General features: G+C 26.4%; 1 protein-coding gene across 3 annotated transcripts; it reads left to right on the top strand.

Moving 5' to 3' along the window:
• Positions 1–18,550: 18,550 nt before the first annotated feature.
• On the top strand, positions 18,551–24,281 carry LOC108343015 (beta-amyrin synthase). Of its 3 annotated transcripts, none has more exons than XM_017581018.2 (18): positions 18,551–18,769; positions 19,063–19,248; positions 19,601–19,690; positions 19,861–20,058; positions 20,143–20,227; positions 20,356–20,522; positions 20,645–20,833; positions 20,909–21,022; positions 21,130–21,249; positions 21,667–21,789; positions 21,897–21,995; positions 22,679–22,735; positions 22,822–23,190; positions 23,286–23,366; positions 23,465–23,548; positions 23,648–23,781; positions 23,908–23,944; positions 24,078–24,281. In XM_017581018.2, coding segments are annotated over exons 1-17 (2,298 nt in total). In that variant the 5' UTR covers positions 18,551–18,568; the 3' UTR covers positions 23,909–23,944; positions 24,078–24,281. The 3 variants fall into 3 exon arrangements, with proteins under 3 accessions (XP_017436507.1, XP_017436506.1, XP_052735436.1); XM_017581017.2 differs by having other exon boundaries at positions 23,908–23,951; XM_052879476.1 differs by lacking the exons at positions 18,551–18,769; positions 19,063–19,248 and having other exon boundaries at positions 19,815–20,058; positions 23,908–23,951; positions 24,078–24,280.
• Positions 24,282–24,823: the final 542 nt, after the last annotated feature.

Here is a 24,823-nt window from a genome sequence, read left to right as displayed (position 1 = left end):
TTTTTCTTATCACATTATATAATTTATAAATTTATTATTTTTATTATTTTAGATCTACATTAAGTATTGATATTTTTTTTTTCATGTTTATGAATATTTTTTATAACCACTTATTTTATTATTTTTTATTAACTATTATAATATACTTATTTTTTCAAAAGTTGATTGTCAAAACAAAATGTATTATGAATTTTTTGAAATGGTACTTTGAAATTTATAAGAGATAAATTTTAGATATAAACAACGATAGATAGAAAATTTACAAAAGTATATCATAAATGTTAAATTTTTGTTTATTATAACTTTATCTTTTAAACAAATTTCTGACTTTTATATTAAAAAATAACTTAAATCTTAAGTAAGAGAGATATCTTCTCACCATTGAAACATTTAATGAAAAGATAACATAAGGAAATTCACAACTTTTAAGAAATAAATCGTATATATAATATTCAATACAAATCAAACTTTAAATTTAATGATCACAATTAAAATATAAGAATATATAGAGAGAATAAATGAGTTATTTTAGAAATATTACTACTTTAAAATGTTTTTATTTCTGAATAATATTTTATTTTATTTTTATTTCTTAAAATATTTAAATATTGGTCGTTATAATTTTTTATTTATTTTTATGATTCTGTTTTATTCCAGTATATATATTTTCCTTTTTCGTTTTAGCCCCTATCAAATATTTTCGAAAGAGACCTGGGAAAACTAATAAGAAGGACTACAGCAAAAATTATTTTATTTATTTAGTATTTACGGAATAAATTAATACATCACAAATCTAATCATTAAATGACTAGTTCTAATGATTGGTTTAATTGAAATTTTATCCCATTTGTAGTCAAAATTTAAATTAGTTTATTTAGATTAAATTATTAAATTTGGGTTGCTGTAGATCCAGACCTATTAATACCGCAATCAACCTTTACACTAAGAGTTTAAATTTTAATCAGATCAACTCTGAAGTTAATTAGGTGGCAATCAACCTTTACACTAAGAATTTAAATTTTAATCAGATCAAGCTCTGAAGTTAATTAGGTGAGGGAGATTCGGACCTATTATACTATTTGTTTAATCTTTCCAAAAAGTTTAGAGTAATACTATCATGATATACTTTTATATTCATTTGACATAGATTATAAGGATGATATACTTTTATATTTATTTGACATAGATTATAAGGGTAAAATGGTATAAGGGTAAAATAATCATAAAAGTATAAATTTTTATATTATTTTAAGAAAAAAAGAGAATAAAAAATAAGTAAATGTAATATCAAATGAATGTAAAAAATTTAGGTGTACTAAAGAATCATTATTCAAAAATTTTAATATTTTATTTGTCATGGCCAGTTTCTGAATTTTATATTATCTTCAATGCTCTAGCATTTAATTCTCAACTTATCTGAATGCAGCAGAAATTATGAAATCACTTCCTATTGAACATGTCTAGTTGGGAAGATGTTCTAAGATTTATGACACTACAGTATTCAACAGTATTTTAAAGCTTCTGAATAAAATTTCTTTTTAATAATAACAAAACTAATTAGTGCATCACTTAAGCCAAGAGCCTCTTACCAGCTAAAATTGTGACCATTTTTAATATGTTTTTAACATAATTTTACCTTATTCAATTTTATCTATAAGAATTAATTTTATGCTTAAAAATATTATCAAACAAAAGTATAAACTTTTCAAATATATTTTCGAAAAGTATTTAATTTTCAGTTAATATATATGTAATAGATTATTTGTAAATCATTATTAAAGTAACATTTCATTAAAAAAGTTTAAAAAATTAAAAGTTAAACATTTTATAAATGTATGTACTTTTATATCTATTTATTTATTTTAATCATAGTTGAATAAATTTAAGTAAATTAAACTAATTTACATACTTCTTTATAAGTAATATGTAAGAGAAAACATAATAAAAGAGTTTAATTTAATTTCTTATTTTTTTTGCAAATCTCCTATTAAAACTCAACTATAAAACAAATGAATGATTTGTCATATCTTAAATCAAAATTCTCAAAGAAATTTTAAGATGTGAAAGGAGAGATGGTTAAAATTAATATCCAACAATTTCCATTACTAGATCTTTATTGTGAAGGTTACACTTTATGTCATATGATTTGAGTTGGATTTTATATGAAATTTTCATTAAAATAAGTCGACATGATATAAAAAATAAAATTAAGGGTCACAAGAATAAAAAAATTATCTTAGAAATGTATACTTCACAAATCAACATTGTGGAGAGTGTGAGCTAAAACTATTGATTGCATGCAAGTAAAATTGGTAAAAGAATCCTAAAAGTAACCCGAGAAACTCTCACAATTAAATCATCATAGAATGATTTTATTTTTAATTAAAAACTTTAAGATAAAAGATTTATAAGTTTTCTTTTATACATGTCACTCAATTTTTTATTTTTATTTAATGTGAAATTTGAATTCACATTTGAATCTTAAAAAATATTTAATTGGAATGAAAATGGACGGCAATATGTTATATGTCTATATGATGAATTAATCTGAATTGAATGATATAATGATTGATTTAGACTGAGAAATGAAAAGAATAAGAGGAATGATACCCTGTTTTGTTGTGCTTTTGTGTGGTGTTGAGTATATCTTATTACAATGTAGCAATAATTGTGCCTAGATAGTATGAACATGATGGATATCACTAAATTCCCAATCCGTTATATTTTTCTATAAAATAATGTTTCAAATTTTAAAATAAAAACTTTACAAATAAAAAATAAAATCACTTCACTTTTCCTGAAAAGATAATTTTAACTAAAAGGGTTTTTAACAGAAAAAGAATCGAAAATTTGATTCTATTTCAAATATGTGGAAATAAATTATTTTAATGCAAATAAAACTATTGAAATAAATATATTCAACCATTTAATTTTAAAAAATGCTGAAAATAGTAATGGAATTTTTAATGTTGATTTGGTAATTGATCTAAATAAAATAATTGAAAAAAATAAATGTTCGTAATAAAAGGTAAACCATTCAAAAGCTTTCATATCATTAATTAATAATATTTTTAAAATATAGTATTATTTTCTTAAAAATAATGGAGGATCACAGACAAACATTCATTTTTTATTCAACATCTATCCAATATCAACAAGATGATATTTTTACTTTAAAATATAAAATAAATTAAAATAGATTAATTTAAAGAATAAAAGATGTTTTTTAATTAAGTGTGAAATAAGATAGAAAAATTAGAAGGTATACATAAAACTTTTTTCAAAAATAATAATGTTGAGTTTATGAAAAAGTAGTTGTGCGAAGTTGTCGCAGTAACTAAATCGATGGAGACATTGTCCTCGACCATTGTCCTCGACCATTGTCCTCGACCAGCAGGACGAATGCACATATACCAGTAATTAGACTAGGACATAAACTACACACGTAATCAAGAACCACTTCAACAAGTTCACACATCTTTTGAGAAATCAGAGTATATTTAGTTATCTTTTTCATTAAAAATATGTAAATTTATAGTTTAAAATAATTTTAAAAAATAAAAATAAAAGTATTTGACCATGAAACTAGGAATAACAATATGTCTCATCGGATATAGATAATGTATATTCTGACAAGAAATACATACATACTTATTTAAAAAATATCTACATATATTTTAAAACTCATATATCCATAAATATTTAAATAAATATATTTTATAAACATTTAAAATAAAATTTAAAAATATAAAATATAGTATAAATTAAATTCTTAATTTTAATTAAATTTAACTTAAAAAAATATAAATTAATTTTAATTATAATTAAATTTAACCTAATAAAATATAAATTAAATTTTTATTTTTATTTTTTATGAGTAGCATATAGTGTTGATACATGTAGTATAATATAAGTATCTGACCTATGAGTAAGTATTAAAATTCTCGCTATCCACAAATAATAAATATTTGTGGATATCAGTTATCTGTCGTGAATTTTATCAACGGTACCTATGGGTACAAATATTTTTGTCATACCTATTTGGAATTATTTCCTACTCAATTCCAAACTAGAGAAATAAGACAAGCGATTAATTCACAAACATATTGAATGAAAGCATAGATAAATATTACGAAAAGTACAAGGAATTAAATTAATTACATTAAACTTGTAATTCGATTACTCATAGAATATTGCAATTCAATTATAGTAGCATTTAAACATAAGCCTTAAACTCATTCCTACTACTCTATTATATATTTGATCATTCACTTAATGCCTTAAATGAGGACATGAGATGTGTATTTATGTGTATTTATAAATTGTCTGAGGTGGTGCTCAACTTCATCTTTGGCACTTGAGTTGTAGAGGTTTTCTTTCAAATATTTCCAAATTATCTTTCTAAGGGTTTAAGCAGCACATTTTGGCTCGAGCTGTAAAAGTTTATTCTAGATCTTTATAGAAATGTGTGCTTGAGGTTTCTTCTCATGACGGATTGGTCACTGTGGCTTAGGTTCAATCCCACCGTTCAACTGCATAAGTCATCATTTGTCTAGAATTTAATGATTTTGAATCAAATTTTCAATTTTTCCAATTTAACTCTCTTTTGATGGTTAAAGTTACAAAACGAACTAAATAAAAATGAATTAACATAATATAAACAAAATAAAAATAAGATAAGTACCAAAATTATATTAAATTCACTTCAATTAGGCATTTGTCATACAATTAAGATAATATCATCAAATCCCAAGTTAATACACTCTAAACTCAAATTAGTATAGTATTTCCTCTCTTGGAAAGTCGTTATATTCACAATCATTCTCACAAAAATTCATTTATTTCTTAATTAATCTAAAACATCATCACAAATGAGAATTTAAAAGCATCTAAATAAAGTTCATAAATATTAAACTAATTATTGTCACTTGATGCCTAATACTCTCGTCTTACGAGACTTTTTTATACAACAAGCTCGCTCAATAAGCAATATGACTGGCCCACTAAAATCGTAGCATTAGAGTATGTTTAGCAAAATTACCTACCGAGCATTATCTCGACTAGCGAATGAGGCCTCCCTCGCCTCTCTGACTTTGATAAATTTCACTCTCTCAATGGAAAGATGACTTGCCCAATGATCCTAAATTATCTTAAGCTATTGACTTTCAAAAATTTACTTTTTATCCAACGACCATTTTGCTCGCTCACCAACCAAACCCCCAAAAGCCTATTTTCATAGGCTCATCCAGCGAGTCTTGTTTCGCTCTATGAGTGAAATGGTTATATTTTTCTATAATCACAATTTTTAATTTTCGCTCAACAATTATTTGGTTTGTCCAACGAGTTTACATAAAAGATCAGAAACCTGCATAATGTACTAGCTTGCACCAAATGATTCTTAGGAGATTTTTTTTTCTCATTTTTATATCAAAAATATTCATTTACAATTGTTTAGAATAGACTTTTTATAGTGACGTATTATACAGGCTCAAATCTATCATATATAAAAAATGACGCGATGAAAATTTTGTAAGTAATGCAAGATTTTTTATATTGATTGTATCTAAAACTGGTATAGAAAGCGACATGATGATAAATATGTAATAAATTATAAAAACTTTCTCTACTAATTAGATCTAAAATCGATATATAAAATTGAATATTCAATCATTTTAATTTCAAAATGTAATACTATAATGATTATTTTATGATTTTTCATGTAAATAATATATATATAGGTTTAATTGCTTCCTTTGTCCCCAGTTTGGTTGAATTGTGTCAAATTCATCCTCATTTTTAAAAAAGTTTCATTGTCGTCCTCACGTGGTGTAAAAGTGTCAATTGAATCCAAACATAGAAAAAATTTGTGTCAATGTAGTCATCTCCGTTAAATACACACTAACGGTGTTAAGTGGCTGATTATTTGGCACTAGAGAATTAAAACGTGGCAAATGAGTCACAGTAGTGGTAATGAGTCATCCAGATTCTAACGCCTCCTTGCGACACCATCAACTATTGCCCGCAGCTTCTTAACAATAATCAAGAACAAAATGCGACAGGGTCTTCTTCCGCGCGACTCAACCTGCCCAAAATTGCCAAGAAAGGAAAAAAATATTCCGAAATTACAAGATGAAGAACACCAATCTACAGAGAGGAAAACAAGAAACCCACTCAAATCGCAAAATCAGAAACCCCCAAATTTCCAAGTCGCGACAATAAGGAACCCCAAACTTCGAGTCAGACGCGACTTCCCTTCACTGCGAATACGCCGGAACACGAACCTAGCGTGGAGGCGCCGCTGCTGCAAAGGCGTCGCGGCTTCAACATCCACCACGCCGCGATAAAATGAAAGACGCGCCTGAGCCATTCAAAATCGCCTCCCTCCCTGCAGGAACGAACCGGCCACGGAGAAGCGAAAGGGAGTCTTCCCTCCCTACGAAGCACGAACCAGAAATTGGGAAGAGGAAAAGGAGGTTCGTGCCTCCCTCACCGCGGAACGAACAAAGCGACAAAAAAAAAAGAAAATGGGTGCCTCCATCTTCTTATGAAGCCGCGACAGGGAGGAGAAGAAGAAAACAAACCCTAAGTTGGGTTATTCAAGAACAGAAACGAGGATTGAGGAAAGATTTGGACTTCTAGAATTGAAATTTCCAAATTGAATTTAATTAAGGTTAATCTGAAATCTCAATCGTCGAGTTCTTCCTTCCTAAGGACTGCCACGTCATTGACACGTCATTACCACTACTGTGACTCATTTGCCACGTTTTAATTCTCTAGTGCCAAATAATCAGCCACTTAACACCGTTAGTGTGTATTTAACGGAGATGACTACATTGACACAAATTTTTTCTATGTTTGGATTCAATTGACACTTTTACACCACGTGAGGACGACAATGAAACTTTTTTAAAAATGAGGATGAATTTGACACAATTCAACCAAACTGGGGACAAAGGAAGCAATTAAACCTATATATATATATATAGTTATTGGGTTAGTATAGAAAAGCATTACATGTAAATATTAGATTGTATTTCATATAAATATTAGGTTAGAATTGTATTTCTTGAAAATATTATATTATTTAAATATTATTATGTCTTTGAATAAAAATATATGTTATATGGTTTTTTTGAAAAATTATATATGTTTCGTATGTGGCATAAACATCACTTCTATATTAGCTTAGGCCAAAATTAATATTGAAAGTGTTATATTTTATATTGATTGTAACCTTAACCGACCGAATGTGTTATTGTTTTAAACAACACTTTCTATACTTATTGGCACCGAGTATAAAAAGGTGACTTTTATATGCAAAATTTTATAATGTATAGTTTGAAAGAACATATGATATGTTAAAAGTACAGTCATGGAAAAACTGCATAATAATCAGCTGAAACGCTCCCTTTCACGGCTCTTAATTCTACTGAGACATACGTGTTCATTCTCACTATTCTCCCCGTCCTCCTGCTACCATCAATTTACATTTGTTATTTAATTTTTGCTATTGGGTCAATTTCAACCATGGCCCAATTCCTTCCATGCTTTCAGATCGTATAACATTGGGACGGAGTCCATAAGTATTCTGGATTTTACTTCCTGCATCTCACAACTTCTTCGTGCACTCCCAAAATTTTAAAAATATACATTCTGGCCTTTGAGAGAGTGACTTCAGAAATATATGTTTAGATTCGGAAAATGTTTTTTAAAACTTTCAGAATAAGATTTTTGAAATAAAGTTTTTGGATTAAATGAAATGTATTTCCGAATGGGTATTTTGCAATAAAATTTTCAAAATACATATAATATCTTTTAATATGAATTTTTTTTATGTTTTAAAAAAAACTTTTCAAAACACATTAAATACATTTTAAAAAAAAAACTTTCTAAAATGTTTTTACCGCATTTTCTCTTATTCCGCTGCAACATTCTCTTCTTATTTTTTTCTATGCAACGGTGGAGATGGTGGAAGTCACCACCATAACAATGACTAGTACAGTAATAAAAGTTATTTGAGTCTTCTATTATTATAGAAGTGTAGCCTTGGAAATGCAGTTAACAATAGTCATCATTCCGCTTTAACTTTTGGCAGTTACTCCCTCCACCACCACCGAATGCTCCTTACACTACCCCATACCAATTTTACTCTTCTCTAAAACGGATGTCAACATCCGTTTAACGGATGTTGACATCCGTCTATTCACATATTTTATATTTTAATTTATTATTTTTATTTAAAAAAAAAAAATCTTCAATGGATGTGGCGAGATCACGGATTGTCACATCCGTTTTAATAAAAAAATTTAAAAGTATTTTGATTATTATTTAAATAATAATATATAAATTAAATTAATAATAATTATTTTATTAAATAAAATAAAATTAATTCATAAAAGATTAAGTAATAATTTTAAATTAATTAAATAATATTTATATATTAATTTAAAAACTTAAAAAAACTAAAAACTTAAAAAAAAAAAATCTTCAACGGATGTGGCGAGATCCGTTAACGGATTGCCACATCCGTTTCAGTAAAAAATTTTAAAAGTATTTTGATTATTATTTAAATAATAATATATAAATTAAATTAATAATAATTATTTTATTAAATAAAATAAAATTAATTTATAAATAATTAAATAATAATTTTAAATTAATTAAATAATATTTATATATTAATTTAAAATATAATAAATTAAAAACTAAAAATTTAAAAAGAAAAAACTTCATGAATTACTCACATCCATTTTAATAAATTTTTAAAAACTATTTTATTATTTAAATAATAATACATAAATTAAATTAATAATAATTATTTTATTAAATAAAATAAAATTAATTTATAATTAATTAAATAATAATTTTAAAAAAATTAAATAATATTTATATATTAATTTAAAATATAATATAATAAAAAACTAAAAACTTTAAAAAGAAAAAAATTTTACGGATAACATCCGTATCCATTTTAATAAAATTTTAAAAGTATTTTAATTATTATTTAAAATAATAATATATAAATTAAATTATAATAATTATTTTATTAAATAAAATAAAATTAATTTATAAATAGTTAAGTAATAATTTTTAAAAAAATTAAATAATATTTATATATTAATTTAAAAACTTAAAAAATCTAAAAAAAAAAAAAAAAAAAACTAAACGGATGTGTGGATGTCCCACATCCGTTGAAGAATTTTTTCTTCAACGGATGTCGACGTCCGTTCAAGGAAAAAGGAGGGGTGTAAGAGATTTTAAGATATAAAGGATAATTTTGGAATTTAAAAAAAGTGTGGTAGTACAAGAAGCAATGTGTGGTGATGTAGGGAGTAACATCCTTAACTTTTCCATCAAGGCATAGTTTTGGTTTTTAGATTTAGGCCGTTGTAAGAAAAAGTAAAAAATAATAATAATAATTAACAATAATGGCCTATAATTACTTAAAATTTATTATATTATGTCATGATAAAATCCAATAAATAAATTAGTAATTCAGTGAAATAGGGAATTCGTTTTCAACACTATACATATTAATCTCAATACTCACCCTTACAAAAATAATAAAAGGTTAATATATCATTATTTATGAGTGAGCGTGAATATAGAATTGTTCGTTAAATTAATAATTTTTGTGAAATAATTAAAAAAACATTTTAAGTATATCTCCCTACCAATATTCTATATTTATTACAGATTGTTTAGACTAGTTTCATATAAATTTATTTTAAGAAAATAGAAACAAAGATTAAAATTAAAATTAAAAGTCATTTCTTCATAGAAGACTATACATTCTAATATTAAAATAAATAATATGTTGAATATTGTTTTATTATATTCACTAGAAGTGTTGAATACTGTGAAAATTATGTACGAGATTAATATCTTTTATGTTGAATATACACATACAGTTATCTATTTATAATAGAAGAAATATGGAGTAGGACCAAAATATAAATAAATAATAATAATAAACTAATTAAAGATAAAAAATAAATATATAAAAAAAAGATAATATATGTAATACTCCTTCTCAAGCTAGTGCATACAAATCGTATGTATCAAGCTTGTTACTAATATAATCCATAAAGACTTAGTGAAAATATTTGGTTTTGTACTTGAGTAACACTATATTGCTAATGATTTGCAAGACAACATAGAAGACAAAATATCAACCCAGAAGACTTTCCTAACAAACAAATATGGGGTTGCTCCATGTAAATCTTTTCATGTAAATCGCCGTTGACATCTAGTGGATAAAGAAATCATTGTTAAAGAACCATCACGGCTACAAATAAACTAACAATATCTTTTCCAAAAAAAACATATATGGACTTGTCAAACACAATAGTGACAAAAATGAGGTTAGAAGAGACAACACTCGAAAAAGTCATGAATGGATAGAGAAGAAAAACCTTAAAAATCCAAGCATGTGAACAAGGAGTAAGTTTATACAAAAAAAAAAGACAAAATTTTTAAAAAATGTTCACTATTTTTCTTAAGAAAAGAAAAACATAAAAAAGATGTATTAGGTACTGAAGAATGAAAGCACACAAGAGAATGCTTGGTTATTACTTTTACCCAGCCAACATTGTCATACATAAGAGATAGATACAACAAGATGCAGATCTAGAAAATAAGTGAAGCAATCCTGGAAAAAGAGCAATGCATGCTTTTCTCTTACCAAATATCTGTTTTCCTTTATTGACTACACTCCAAATTTCAACCATCTTTAATGTGCTTTTATCTACTTTTAAATTTAAAATTCAAATCCCTGCTCTAATACTTCTGGAAGTTATAATTTGGTATAAATATATATTAGACTTGTTTCTGCAGAAATAGACCTTAACTATTCATGCAATTGGGGCATACTGAATTTTGAAAAGGACATCATTTAAGTTTGTAAAAGTTAATCAGTCAATGATACAACTGTCTTTCCACTGTTTTTAGAGATAATCATAAGACACTTGAATTCACAATTCTATAAAACTTATAATTTTTACATAATTAATTTGGGAGTTCATAAAGGAAGGTGGATGGCATCTTGTGGTGTGTTTTTTTATTTTCATTTAACGGACCAAAGATAATTTCAACCTTTTCTGGATTACAATTATGGTTGTTTTTTCTGGAACATGAATGTTCAGTCTCCACAATGTTATTGACCATCAATTTCTTAACAATCAATAAACTTAACCATTTTAATATTTTAGGGATGAATTTCAGTTTGGAATTACAAACTATTTTAGACTTAATTAGTAAATAAATCTATATATTCAATATTTTTTAATATTTATTTTTTTATTACTTAATTTAAATTCTTTTTTAAATATATATATATATATATATATATATATATATATATTGAATTCTTATTTTTGTAAAAAATATTGGATGTGGTTCTTTCTTTAAATTAACACTAATATAATTTGAAATTTTCACATGTTAAAATTTGAATTTCTTATATGTTAAAATTTGGATCTACCATACATCAAAAATTGAGTAATTTTGTACTTATAATATGTCAACATTAAATAGGTTTTAAAATTTATAATTCAAATTTTTACACGAGACATATTTAAATTTTGACACATAATATTTCAAATATATTATATTAATTTCATAAAAAAATATTATCAAAAATTAAATTTTAATTAAATAAAAAATAAATATAAAAACCAAAACAAATAAAATATATAATATAAGAACCAAAATTTTCAATTCAATATTTTTTATTCATTTATTGCTAAACCAAAATCCTTCAAGTTAAATAAATCGGTCCTAAGTCATACCGTAAAGACAAAATTCACATTTTCACAACATAGGAAATACTAAAATTAATCTTGAAAAAGTTTTCAACTTCAAATTTTATAAATAAAAAATATATAATTAGAAGAAAAATATAGTCCATATTAAATGAAAAAGTAAATTATATAGATAATTACTTTACATCTATGACATAATATAAAATATATATACCATTCTTTTCTTCTATTTCTGTTGAGTAAAAGAAGAGATTAAAATAAATTGTAATTAAGAATTATATAATAATTATTTTTTAATCTGTTAATAATTAAGTTCATTACAATTTTTTTTTATTAATATTAAATTTTTTATACATAGTTTACAAATATTTTATCTTAGGTGTCAAATGTTCATACCTCAACTTAATTTTTCAATTAAATGAAACCAAACTGCTAGCCACCAACTAAAAAACTGTTGGCCTTTAATGGTATAAGTCTATTCTTTGTCGGGCTTAATGCAGTCCCCGTTTATTATTGAGAGGAACTTGTAGCCCTTCATTAATATGATTTGAAATTAATGATTCATATATAAATAATAACATTTTATTTCAGAATTATTGGACAATAAAAATACTATTTATAAGATATTTTAATCAATATTAATATTACACAAAGAAACTGATATTTATATTATTATTATCAGTGGAATACATAATGATAAGTATGCTTGTCCTATTTTATCTTATAATAATTATAAAATTTAAAAAGTTAAATTAATCAATAAAATAGTTTATATTAACAAGAATAAAATTGACTGTTGTAATTAAGAAATATAATATTTTATAAGTATTTTTTATTATAAGTAATTGTTTTCGTTTTAAAAGACTACCAAATAAAAAATAGTTAAATTTAAATAAATAAAGACTTAAAAGATAAAATCAATAAAATAAATATTTTAATTTTAAAAAATATTATTCAAAAATTAAGATTAAAGAAAAATATATTCATTAGTGCATGTGTTTTTTTTATGACAACAGAAAATAATAATTATGAAAATAGATATAAATATTTTTATGATTTTGTTGTCGATAATTTTTATTTATTTCGTTTGTAATATTTTATATAAATAGTTATTTTAGTCCAAAAAATATTAAATTTAAAAAATATGGAATATAAAAAAATGGTTAAATTTAAAAGAAAAAAACTAGTAAATTACTTAAAAAGGGTAAACTTAGAAAAAAAATGTGTACACCAAACCAAAATGACAAATCATTTTTATTTTATTAAATGATTAATTAATTAGAAACAAAAAGATATAGAATTAAAATGAAAAAATAGTATAAAAAAATTAATATTTTAAATATAAGTTATTTTTATTTAATATTTTTTTGTTATATTTGTTATAATATATATATTTATATATATATATATATATATATATATATATATATATATATATATTAATATAGTAGTTATATATATTTGTATGGATGATTGCAATATATGAGTTATATGATAATCTTATCAACATAATGATTATCACTTTTATAATGTTTTGTTTAATAGTTTTATACTATTAAATGAAATGTTAAATATTCAACTTCAATATTAGTTATTTATACTGTTTAAAACATAAAAAAATTAATTAATTTGGATTGAAATCATTTTATCTATTTTCTTCTAAATTTGAGAAATTAAAATGTATTAAAATTTTGAACATCAACTAACTCTAATTTTACTTTCAGAACTAAAAACAAACTTAACTCTTATTTAAAATATTTTACGAAGTTACATGTATATATAATTCATGCTAATTTTTTATTAAATAATATGACTTTACTTTTCACATAAAAATATGGAGAATATTCAACCATAAAAAAATGTATATAATAATTTAATATAAAAAGTTAATATTTTAAATATAACTTATTCTTTAACAATAAATATATTAAAAATTCATTAGAAAATTTTTCCCTTAAGCTTATCATTGGTAAGAGAACATATAAAAAGTTATGAATTTTGTTCTGTGAAAGAGTGAAAATATATATTTTATTTCGAAAAGTAATTTGATTAATATTTAAATAAATTATTGAAAGACTTAAATTTAAAACTGTTTGTTTTCCACGAAGGAGCATATTTATAAAATAAATATAAGTTATGTAAAATTAATTTAGTTAATATTTAAATAAATTATAAAATAAAAATATTTAATATTAAGATTTTATGTGATCGTACCAGAACTTCACACTCATTTATAGTAAGATTTGTTATGTTTTTTTTTTTAATTTGAAGTCTGGTTTTTGTAATTTGATTTTAATTGAAATGTTAATTTTGATGGATAATGTTTATCACATTAAAGGGATTTAAAATTTGTGTAAGGATATTATTTTTTTATTTTCTTTAGTTTGATTCTGAGTTAAATTGAATCCTTATTTCTTTAATATTACATTTTCATGTATATAGAAATTCATGTTGTTTGTTTTATCATATGAATTATATAAAATACTTACGTCTTGCATAAATTAAAATTGTTTATATTTATTTATGAACAGTTTTATAATTAATTTTTTGAAAAGTGACATTTAAAAATTGATGAACTTATTTATATTTTTTATTTATAATAATAAATAAGTTGAATAAAATAAATAAACAGTGTTAAAAAATTAATTGAAAGTTAGGTTTCAAGCCTACGTATTTGTTGAAAATCTCAAATGGGTCCTTGTTTTTTGAACTGTCAAAATTTGATCTATATATTTGTAAAATTGTCTCAATTGGTCCAAATATTTGAAAAATTGAGTCAATTAAGCTTTGTCCCTTAAGTTTTCACAGACGATGTTGAAATTTGCTGACGTGATGTACATTTAATTTGCTGACGTGATGTACATTTAATTATATTAGGTGGAATTTTTAACTAAATTAACAATTTTTAACGTTGCACAAAATTGAATTAGTAATGTTAAGAATTTCTTAGGATTAGAATTTTTTTAAGTAAATAGGGTTAAAGAAAGAGAATTAGGGATTTGATCAGTTAACTCAAAACACACGAGAGAAGACGAAGACGAACTTGACCCAGCCATCATTCTCCGCCCTCATGCAAGCGCTAAACTCGCTCACCCTCCACACTTATCCCTTGGACCGACTTCGCGCTCCCAACAATGCCGCCAACAGAAGAGCCGTCGCCACCAAGCCCGTCTTCTTCGTCTCCGCCACGGCGTGGCCCAAGGTCTATGCCCCGCAGTGCTAGAAGGACACCAAGAACCGCGTGGTGATCGCCGCGGATAACCTCACCAAGGTCTCTCCTTCTCTCAGATCTATTCTATTTTCGCATTTCTTGCTTTTTTCTTTCCAAAGGCAATTTTGTTTGACAAAATCTTGTTCAGGATACTAAATGTAAACACTTATCCAAATCGTAGTTTGCCACGTTCAGACTACCTTTTTGTTGTTTCTATTGGTTCATCGAAGTTGAAGAGAATGCTCTCTTAGATTCCAATTCGTCTTCTCACACTGACCAAATCAATAATTGTCTTTCTCTAACCCTATTTCATTAAAAATATCCTAATCCAAAGAAATCCCTAATCTGAATAATTAAATAATATAACATAACACGTCATATAACACTTATACAAGATTTAATAACAAATTTCACGTAATACAAAACGTATACATCAGCAGATTAAGTGTGCACCACATCATTATAGTTAAACACCGTTTATCAAAACATAACAAAAAGGGCAAAATTGACTCAATTTTACAAGTAAATGGACCGAATTTTGACCGTTCAAAAAATGAGGATCCACTTAAAATTATCCTACAAATATGAGAACCATCCAAAAATTTAAACTTAAAAGTTATTTGGAAAGAACTGTCCTGTCTCATTAGAACCGTTATATTAAAAAGATCAATTTGACTATAAAGGATCATCACAATAAAAATGGCTGTAGTTTCAAAATAGGAAACTTCAAAATATTAAGAGCAACAATTAATTTTTTATGTAAATTTTTCATTTACAGTAACATCTAACTGAGAAAAGTGAATACATAATAAGATTAAAAATAAATCTATTAAATATTATGATTGAATATATGTTTATCTCTTGATTGTAACGTAAAGTTAGAATTAGTCTGTTCAAAACTTTAATTTTGTTTGGTTTACTTATTTTGGAAAACAATACATTTAGTTACTTTTATTCAACAACTTTAAATGTTATATGACTTGGGAGACGACATTTCACTGTAACATATACACTGTTTGCACGTACGTGATGTATACTTTTAATTTTTTCAAATTAAATTTTTATATTTAAATTTAATGTTTACTAACAACTTTTTATTATCATAACGCCTGAGTATTAAATGCACATAAATACATATGGACAGATATGGTTCCATTATATTATATATATTATCTTAAAGGATTGATTCAAAACAAATAAGGAAATATTAATCCTTCAATACTTATCATCTGCAGTAGGTTCTTTCTTGCTATTTAAAAACTGAATGTTTTTATTACATTTCATGTTTTGTAGGAACCACAGCAACAAGTAGGGTCACCCAATTCATAATAAGCAGATATATATCTTCCATTATATATATATTTAATGTAAAGGGTTCGTCTTGAATCAATTTGTTAGCTTCAAGACATTTAGAGTGAAGAACTGAGGATTTATCCTTTACCTCTTCTTCATCATTCATCATGTTCTTTCTTCCTACCTTTGTCGTATTTAAATCACATTATAAGTATTGGTTTTATTCAAAATTTAAGTGTGAATTCTATAATATCCCAAATTATATAGAAGTATATAATATAGTAAATCCATATTTAAATAAAATAGAACAGTTATAGTAGACTGTAAATAAAGTTAATAAGCTTAAAGTCATTTCAAAATGAGTCAGAATTTAAAACTTAACGTATTTCGAAATACAAGAAATACTAAGAGAATTCTAAGGAGACTAAGCAACAAAATCGTCTTCCTCCAAAGCCTGCTCCAGAGGCATCTCATCCGCCTCTGCTAACATCCAAGTGGATGATCATTACCAAAAGAAAAGCCTACCCAAGCAAACACAAACACACAAGCAAGGGTGAACTAGACATAAAATCATGTTATAACAGTTACATGCAACATGCAAATAAAAACAGATACACTACACTTCACACACACGACTAGTTGCACTTAAACTTGACTCGTCCGGACTTAGAATGATTGCGCGGGTCGTGCACTCGTGGTGGCCTCTACTGCTTTGCAAAGCCATTGCCAATGGGTTTCACCCTACCACACTCACGAGGTTAGTCCGTTATCACTCACCTTGGACCATACTGGAAGCACCTAAGACTAGGACCTCCTGCTACTACTCATGACATGATTCAAACCTCTCTACTTGAGAATGATTGACCATTTAGTTTCAGGATAACCCCCAAGACTGAGCTACCATGCAAATCATTCTAACACTAAGGGCACTACCATGAATTTTTTCCTTGAAGATCATGGAATTACGTCCAATAATAAAGGGCACCACCATGTAACCTCCCTTTGAGATCCATGGAATTACGTCTAATAACATAAGGCACCACCACTGGTTCAATGTAAAGAGATTGAAAAGAGAAGGAGGAGAAATTGTAGAGAGAAGGCAAAGAAAAAGAAGAGCTGAACAGAGAGAGAATGGAATTTGGTTAATGAACCAAGATGTTTGAAAATAGACTTTTAAAATACAAAGTTTTTGGTTTCACTAACTTACTAGCCCATTAAGTTTTCTAATTAATTTACAGGCTATTACAAATTCAGGTTTTACATTAAATAAAAATGAAAAAATAAAATAATATATAAAAGTAAAAAATCTATAAATTTATTATTTTAAAAGTTTTAAATAAAAAATAATATTAATTTATTATATAATTAAACTCAAATTTTATTGGTTTTATGTCTTCTCGATGAACATCTTTTTCGATGGAGCAATAAATTTATCATGCACTCACAGAACTTGTACATATCATATTTTCGTCCACCTTTCTAGCTTATCATATTTTGGGTTGTACTTCTGTTTACTACTTTTTCTAGACTTATAGAACCCAAAATAAATAAATCCTTTTTATAGACAAATCTGTCTAGTCAAGTTGAAACTATAAACTTTTTGTACTTTTAGTGGTTTCGGTCATTTATACCGAAAATGGAAGGTTGGATTTGTTAACAAGGAAACAAAATTATAGCCATATTTGACTAACACTATAAGAAATGTGAAGAATACACGATAAAAAAAGTTATTAAATAGAAATTAATTTTAAAAATAAAAAGAAAATTAGCTATTATATTAACTAAGTTATATATCATTTTATAAATTAAAAAATATTATTATCTAAAATAGTTTGAATAAAAATTATCAATTAGAGTTTAAATTATCCTTTAATATTGAATAACAATAAATTATTATCTAAATTAATTTTTAATTTTAAGTTAGAAATTAATTTAGAATTAATAATAATATAAGATATAATACTTGACAGGTAATTTAAAAATTAATTTAGATTCTAATTTATTAAATAATTATAATCTTTTATTCATAATATAAACTATTTAGATACTAATTTTTATTAGTTTATAAAATAACATCTAATAGTGATTAATCAGTCTGGTTATTTTTAAAATTAATTATTATTTTTATTGAGAGAAAGTAAGGTAACTAAAGTTGAAGGAGGGGGTAAGGCTTAAAAGGGATGAGAAGCAAAATAATAGAAAGAAAATAAATGATTTATATTTAGGTTATAGTTGATGATAAATGAAACTTTTAAAGTATACATATATTTAAGGTGCAGGAGCAACTAAGGTTATTAAGAAAATGTGGAGATTGAAGATAGCAGATGGAGGGAAGAGTCCTTACATATTCAGCACAAACAACTTTTTAGGAAGGCAAATATGGGAGTATGATTCTGAAGCAGGAACTGACGAAGAACGAGCACAGGTTGAAGCAGCTCATCAACATTTCTATCAAAATCGCTTTCAGCAAAAGGCATGTGCTGATCGACTTTGGCGATTTCAGGTATCTCACCAAAATCTCGTTAATTTAGATTTTTTGTTGAATTTTTCTCTACTATTCCTCTACTGTACTTTCAACATATACTCAAGAATATGCATTTATAATCATTGATATGACTTTTAAGATGATATTTATCAAACTCAATTGAATATTTTATATGAAATTTGTGATTGGATGACCATGTAAACCCCCTTTTTTTTGTTGACATTAGAAAAACAGTAAAACGTGAATCTTATTTCGAAAAGGAAAGTATCAATTAAATAAATAATATAACTATATGTTCAATTTCTGTGCAGATTTTGAGGCAAAAAGAATTCAAACAAATAATAAGCAAAGTGAAGATAGAAGATGATGAGGAAATTACATGGGAGAAGGCTACTCAGACCATAAAGAGGGCTTCCCATTATCTGTCGGCACTGCAAACTAGTGATGGCCATTGGCCTGCTCACCTTGGGGGTTCTCACTACTTCACTCCTATCATGGTTAGTTTTACAATAGTTGCATATCTTCATTCTTCACTATCACTTTTAATAAATTAGAGTTCATGAAAAAGGAAGAAGGGAGTTTCGCTATAAATAAATTATGAAAAAAAAAATTCTATTTATAGCAAACATATGACTTACAAAATTCATAAATTTAACTTTATAATCATTTTAAAATTTGGATTTAGAGACATAATCAATCTCAGAATTTTTTTTTATAAAGTGAGAGGCATGCCGTTCTTGTAATGTATTTCAAACTATGCTGTAGTCAATATATGACTTGGTTTTTTCAATATCTTAGTTTAACAAATTATATAACATAATACTTTTCTATTTGCCTCAAACATTGCAGATCATCTCTATCTACAGTACAGGACATCTTGATACTGTAATTTCAGAAGAACATCGTAAAGAAATTCTCCGTTACTTGTATAATCATCAGGTACACTTGTTCAACTTCAATATACCAAACTGAACTTCTTGTTGAAGAAAAAAAAACATACATGCTATTTCTCACCTGTTCTTTTCCATTTGCTGAAATTATTATATCTTTAAATTATATACAGCTGTCATGAAATTTGAAAGTTTGTTCTTATTGGTAACCATTTGAAGAACGAAGATGGAGGTTGGGGATTAAACATAGAGGGTCCAAGCACCATGTATTGTACCGCACTCAATTACGTAACTGTGAGAATTCTTGGAGAAGGACCCAATGGAGGTCATAACAACGCTTGCGCTAAGGCCAGAAACTGGATTCATGATCATGGTACCATAACACTTATGCCTTCGTGGGGAAAATTTTGGCTTTCGGTATGCATTCTTTCATATAATTTAAAACACACAAAATAAACAAATGTAAGTTTGTGAGTAATTTAAATAATGTTATTGTTGTAGGTACTCGGTATTGTTGATTGGAGTGGATGCAATCCATTGCCCCCTGAATTTTGGATACTTCCTACTTTTCTCCCCATGCATCCTGGTTAAATAATTAATTTTTATTTTTCCATTATTTAAAAAATATGACTATTTAAATCAATATATACACATGAGTCAATTATTTAATTGAGTATAATTGTATCTTATTTTCACCTTAATTAAATAATGCAGCTAAAATGTGGTACTATTGTCGATCTGTATACATGCCCATGTCATATGTATACGGAAAAAGATTCGTGTGTCCGGTCACACCACTAATCACAGATTTGAGAGAAGAACTTTTTACTGAACCTTACGATGAAAATACTTGGAAAAAAGCTCGTCACAAATGTGCAAAGGTAATTAAACTTTTATAATTCTTTTGATTAACTTGTAAAAAGCACACGTAATTAATTAAAGAAAAAAAATGATTTTAAAATTAAGAAAAACAAAATACATGAAGATAATGTTTGGGTGACAGGAAGATCTGTATTATCCGCATCACTGGATACAAGATCTAATATGGGACAGTGCTTATTTTTTGACTGAGCCACTTTTCACACGCTGGCCTTTCAATAAGATCAGAGAAAAGGCACTTGATGTAGCAATTAAAGGTATTCACTACGAAGATGAAAGTACTCGATACCTAGATAGTGGGAGTGTTAACAAGGTAATCATCATAATTTCAAATGCATCCGTTGGAATTTTTAGATTTTGTAGACATGATGATGTTTGTGTTTCGTAGGCTTTTTCTATGCTTGCTTGCTGGGTAGAAGATCCAGATGGAGATGCTTTTAAGAAGCATGTTGCTAGGATCCCAGATTATTTGTGGCTTTCAGAAGATGGAATGTGTTTACAGGTATAAATTCAACTCAATTAATATCATCTTATATTTTTAATCACTGATAATAGGATAACCATAGAAGATGATAACTTAATTAATAAAATTGTCTATATATAATGTAGGGAATTAATTCGCAATCATGGGATGCTGCTTTCATGGTTCAAGCTTTTCTTGCTACTAATCTAATTGATGATCTTGGACCCACAATTGCAAAAGCACATGATTTTATCAAGAAGTCCCAGGTGACGATGTCATAAAATTACAATTTCGCTTCTTATATAAACATACAAAAAAGACTCTTATGTGAAGTAACTTTCTCCAAAGTATATAGTTCATCTAACAAATTATTTTGGACGGATAGTTCTCATTCAAAGAATTACTTACAAGCAACTAAACAATGGAGTTTAATAATTAATTATTTTTCAAAATAAATTAACTATTTATTCTTTTTATTGAATGTTAAAGTATGAGTATGAAGTTCACGTTGAATAAAATAAAAGGGTTAAACAATAAATAAAAAAACTCACAAAACTTATCATCATAATTGAATTGGATTGAATTTGAAGTACTGTTGTATTTCTTTATATGAGTTGGTCTTTTACTCCTAAATATTCATTAGTTTTGTTAGGTAGTAATGAGTTAATATTGTAATATTATAGGTGGCAGAAAATCGTCCTGGGGATTTTAAGAGTATGTTTCATCACATTTCTAAAGGGTCGTGGACCTTGGCGGACAGAGACCACGGATTACAAATTTCTGACGGCACAGCAGAATGTATGAAGGTATTTAACTACTTAGTTTACGAAACATTTTAATTTGTTAAAAATCATGATTAACAACATGTATATGTTACATGGTTCTTACTAACCAAACATCCATATGTTTTCAGTGTTGTCTACTTTTATCAATGTTGCCAGAAGCGATTGTAGGAGAAAAATTGGAACCTGAAAGGTTATATGACTCGGTCAATTTTATATTGTCTCTTCAGGTGAGTATTATAAAATTTCTGGTAGCACACTTTTCAATTTTATATGATTAATTTGGCAATCAACGGTTTGTTGTTTTAATTTTTGTGAAAAAGGAAACTAGAAAAAGGTTGCATAAAGCACAAGAGTAATCCATCTCTCTACATAATTTTGGATCATTAAATACTGACTATCGAGAGTAAAATCATTTCTGTTTTTTTTCAGCTGCTATAAAATAAAGGATAATGATACTTTGACAACATTTTAACACCATCTACGTGTCATTCTGTGATTGGTTCATATTGATGTTTATGATTATTATTATTATTGATTCTGGAGTAATTTTGGACCAATCACAGAATGACACGTAGATTGTATTAAAATATTGTCAAAGTATCATTATCTTAAAACAAATTGTTTTATTTTTTGTTTTAAGTTAAAAATACATTAAATTTAGTTTTTCACTTCTTACATTTTAGCCTGACATGCTCTTAAACAATTTTTTTTTTCTTTTCTAAATATTAGTAATTATACTCCAATATATATTGAACTGCTGTACAATTTAGATGCTAATTGTTTGATTATTGACATATTTTTCTGTAATCTAATTTTTTTTTTTTATAAGTTTCCTTTATTGAAGTTTCTACGGATTTATATGGCTTATATATGTTTTTTTTTTACACAACTACAAGTTTGATTACTGCAGAGTAAAAATGGAGGTGTAACTGTGTGGGAGCCAGCATTAGGTCAAAAGTGGTTGGAAGTAAGTTTGAATTGTTGATTTCTATGTGTATAAAATTGTTCACTGATGTTGATTTCATTAATTTTTTTGTTTTGATTAATTTGTAGATTCTGAATCCGGCGGAATTTCTTGCTGACATAGTGGTTGAGCAGGAGTATATTGAGTGTACTGGATCAGCAATTCAGGCTTTAGTATTGTTCAAAAAACTATATCCAAAGCATAGAAGGGAAGAGATAGAGAAGTTCATTGTGAAAGCAACTGAGTACATTGAAGATGAACAATCACAAAATGGAACTTGGGTTGGGATCTGGGGAGTTTGTTTCACCTACAGTTCCTGGTTCGCACTTGGAGGTTTAGCTGCTGCTGGAAAGACTTATACTAACTGCGCCGCCATTCGTAAAGCTGTCAAATTTCTACTCTCTATACAAAATGAGGATGGTGGATGGGGAGAAAGTTATCTTTCATGTCCAATGAAGGTTTCTAATTAAACCGCTATTATTTATGATTACAATTTTCATTAGTTTAAATGTCATTATATATAAATATTAATGATTGCATATGTGTGTTGAAGACGTACGTGCCTCTGGAAGGGAATCGATCAAATATAGGTCAAACAGCTTGGGTTCTAATGGCTTTAATTCATGCAGGACAGGTTCTTCCCGTGCATCTGCTGGATTTCAACATTTATGGTTTATTATGTTATTTAAAGTAAATGTGGTTGATATTCCTTTTCTGAATGTGGCATGGTAGGCTGAGAGAGATCCAATGCCTCTTCATCGTGCTGCAAAGTTACTCATTAATTCTCAGCTAGAAGATGGTGATTGGCCCCAACAAGTACCTCTCAAATCTATCCTTTGAATTGTGACTAATTTATGTATTATGTAATATAATTGCACCAAAATTGCTTAACTTTTTGTGACTTAATTGTGGCAGGAGGCTGTGGGGGCGTACAAGAGTAGTTGCTTGCTTCATTACCCATTTTATAGAAGTTATTTTTCGATGTGGGCTTTGAGTGAATACCGTAACAAAGTTTTAGTGCCTTCTGCTACTCCCAAGCTTGAGATGTGGTAAGACAATGTCATACCTACAAAGTTGGTGATCAACTTTAATAACTTTATTTCTATTTTTTATAATTTTCAAATTCTGAAACAATAAGACGAGACATGCTACTGATGTGATGTTTTATTTTTTAGATGAATCTTATGCGAGTCTTTGATATCATTATCTCAGGTAAGAGGTACGTTTCATACTGAAACTTATACATAAAAATGTCAACACAATGAAAATTATACACAAGATTTCTAAACTGGTTTATTGTTATGTAGAAAGTGTATTAATAAGATTTGACCGTATCTCAATGCAGATTTACAAGAAATTGATGGCAATGTTGTGAGGATGAAGATGTAGGATGTATGCAACATTCCTCTCTACAATAATATATGATTTGAAGAATCTAAATAAACCATTTTATTATGTTATTAACTTGGAGAAAATGGAACTAAATGGTTGATGATAAGTGATTATGTAAAATAATTGAACATAAATGAAAAATATTTAAAATATATGAAATTATGTATTAGAAAGATAGATGTTTTATGTGATTTGATTAACAGATGTGTCAACATCCAATTTTATAACATCTAATTTTATTTGAGTAAATCAAATTTATTTTTATAAAATAAAAAATAAAATAAAGTTTTTTTTTTAATTTTCTTGTTAATTTAAACGACAGTCTTTTGAAGAGGAATATTCTCTTTAATTGATTCTAGTCATTAGAAACACTTAAATCATTACTTGAATTTTATCATCTACAATTCATATATATGAGACATTAATTAATTAATTAAAAACTTAAAAAATTACTTATATATATATATATATATATATATATATATATATATATATATATATATATATGTGTGTGTGTGTGTGTGTTTTTTTTTTTTAAAGATGTTCAGATTTTGCTTAAGAAAAGAAGAAAAAGATGTATTAGGTATTAAAGAATCAAGACTTGGGAGTTCATAAAGGAAGGTGAATGGCCTCTTGTGGTTGTTTTTTTTTTTTCATTTCACTGTCCAAAGCTAATTTCAACCTTTTCTGGATTACAAT

The sequence above is a fragment of the Vigna angularis genome, chromosome 6, assembly GCF_016808095.1.
Source record: "Vigna angularis cultivar LongXiaoDou No.4 chromosome 6, ASM1680809v1, whole genome shotgun sequence".
Classification (NCBI taxonomy): Eukaryota; Viridiplantae; Streptophyta; class Magnoliopsida; order Fabales; family Fabaceae; genus Vigna; species Vigna angularis.
Note: the sequence above shows the minus strand (reverse complement) of the source record. Positions and strands in the feature narration are given on the sequence as shown.

Bases quoted from the DNA above. Each gene is read 5' to 3' on its own strand.
- LOC108343015 (XM_017581018.2), top strand. From the start codon at position 18,569: ATGTGGAGATTGAAGATAGCAGATGGAGGGAAGAGTCCTTACATATTC. The intron at 20,059-20,142 runs GTATGCATTCTT...TTATTGTTGTAG, and splicing joins GGGGAAAATTTTGGCTTTCG to GTACTCGGTATTGTTGATTG. The intron at 21,996-22,678 runs GTGAGTATTATA...TGATTACTGCAG, and splicing joins ATTTTATATTGTCTCTTCAG to AGTAAAAATGGAGGTGTAAC.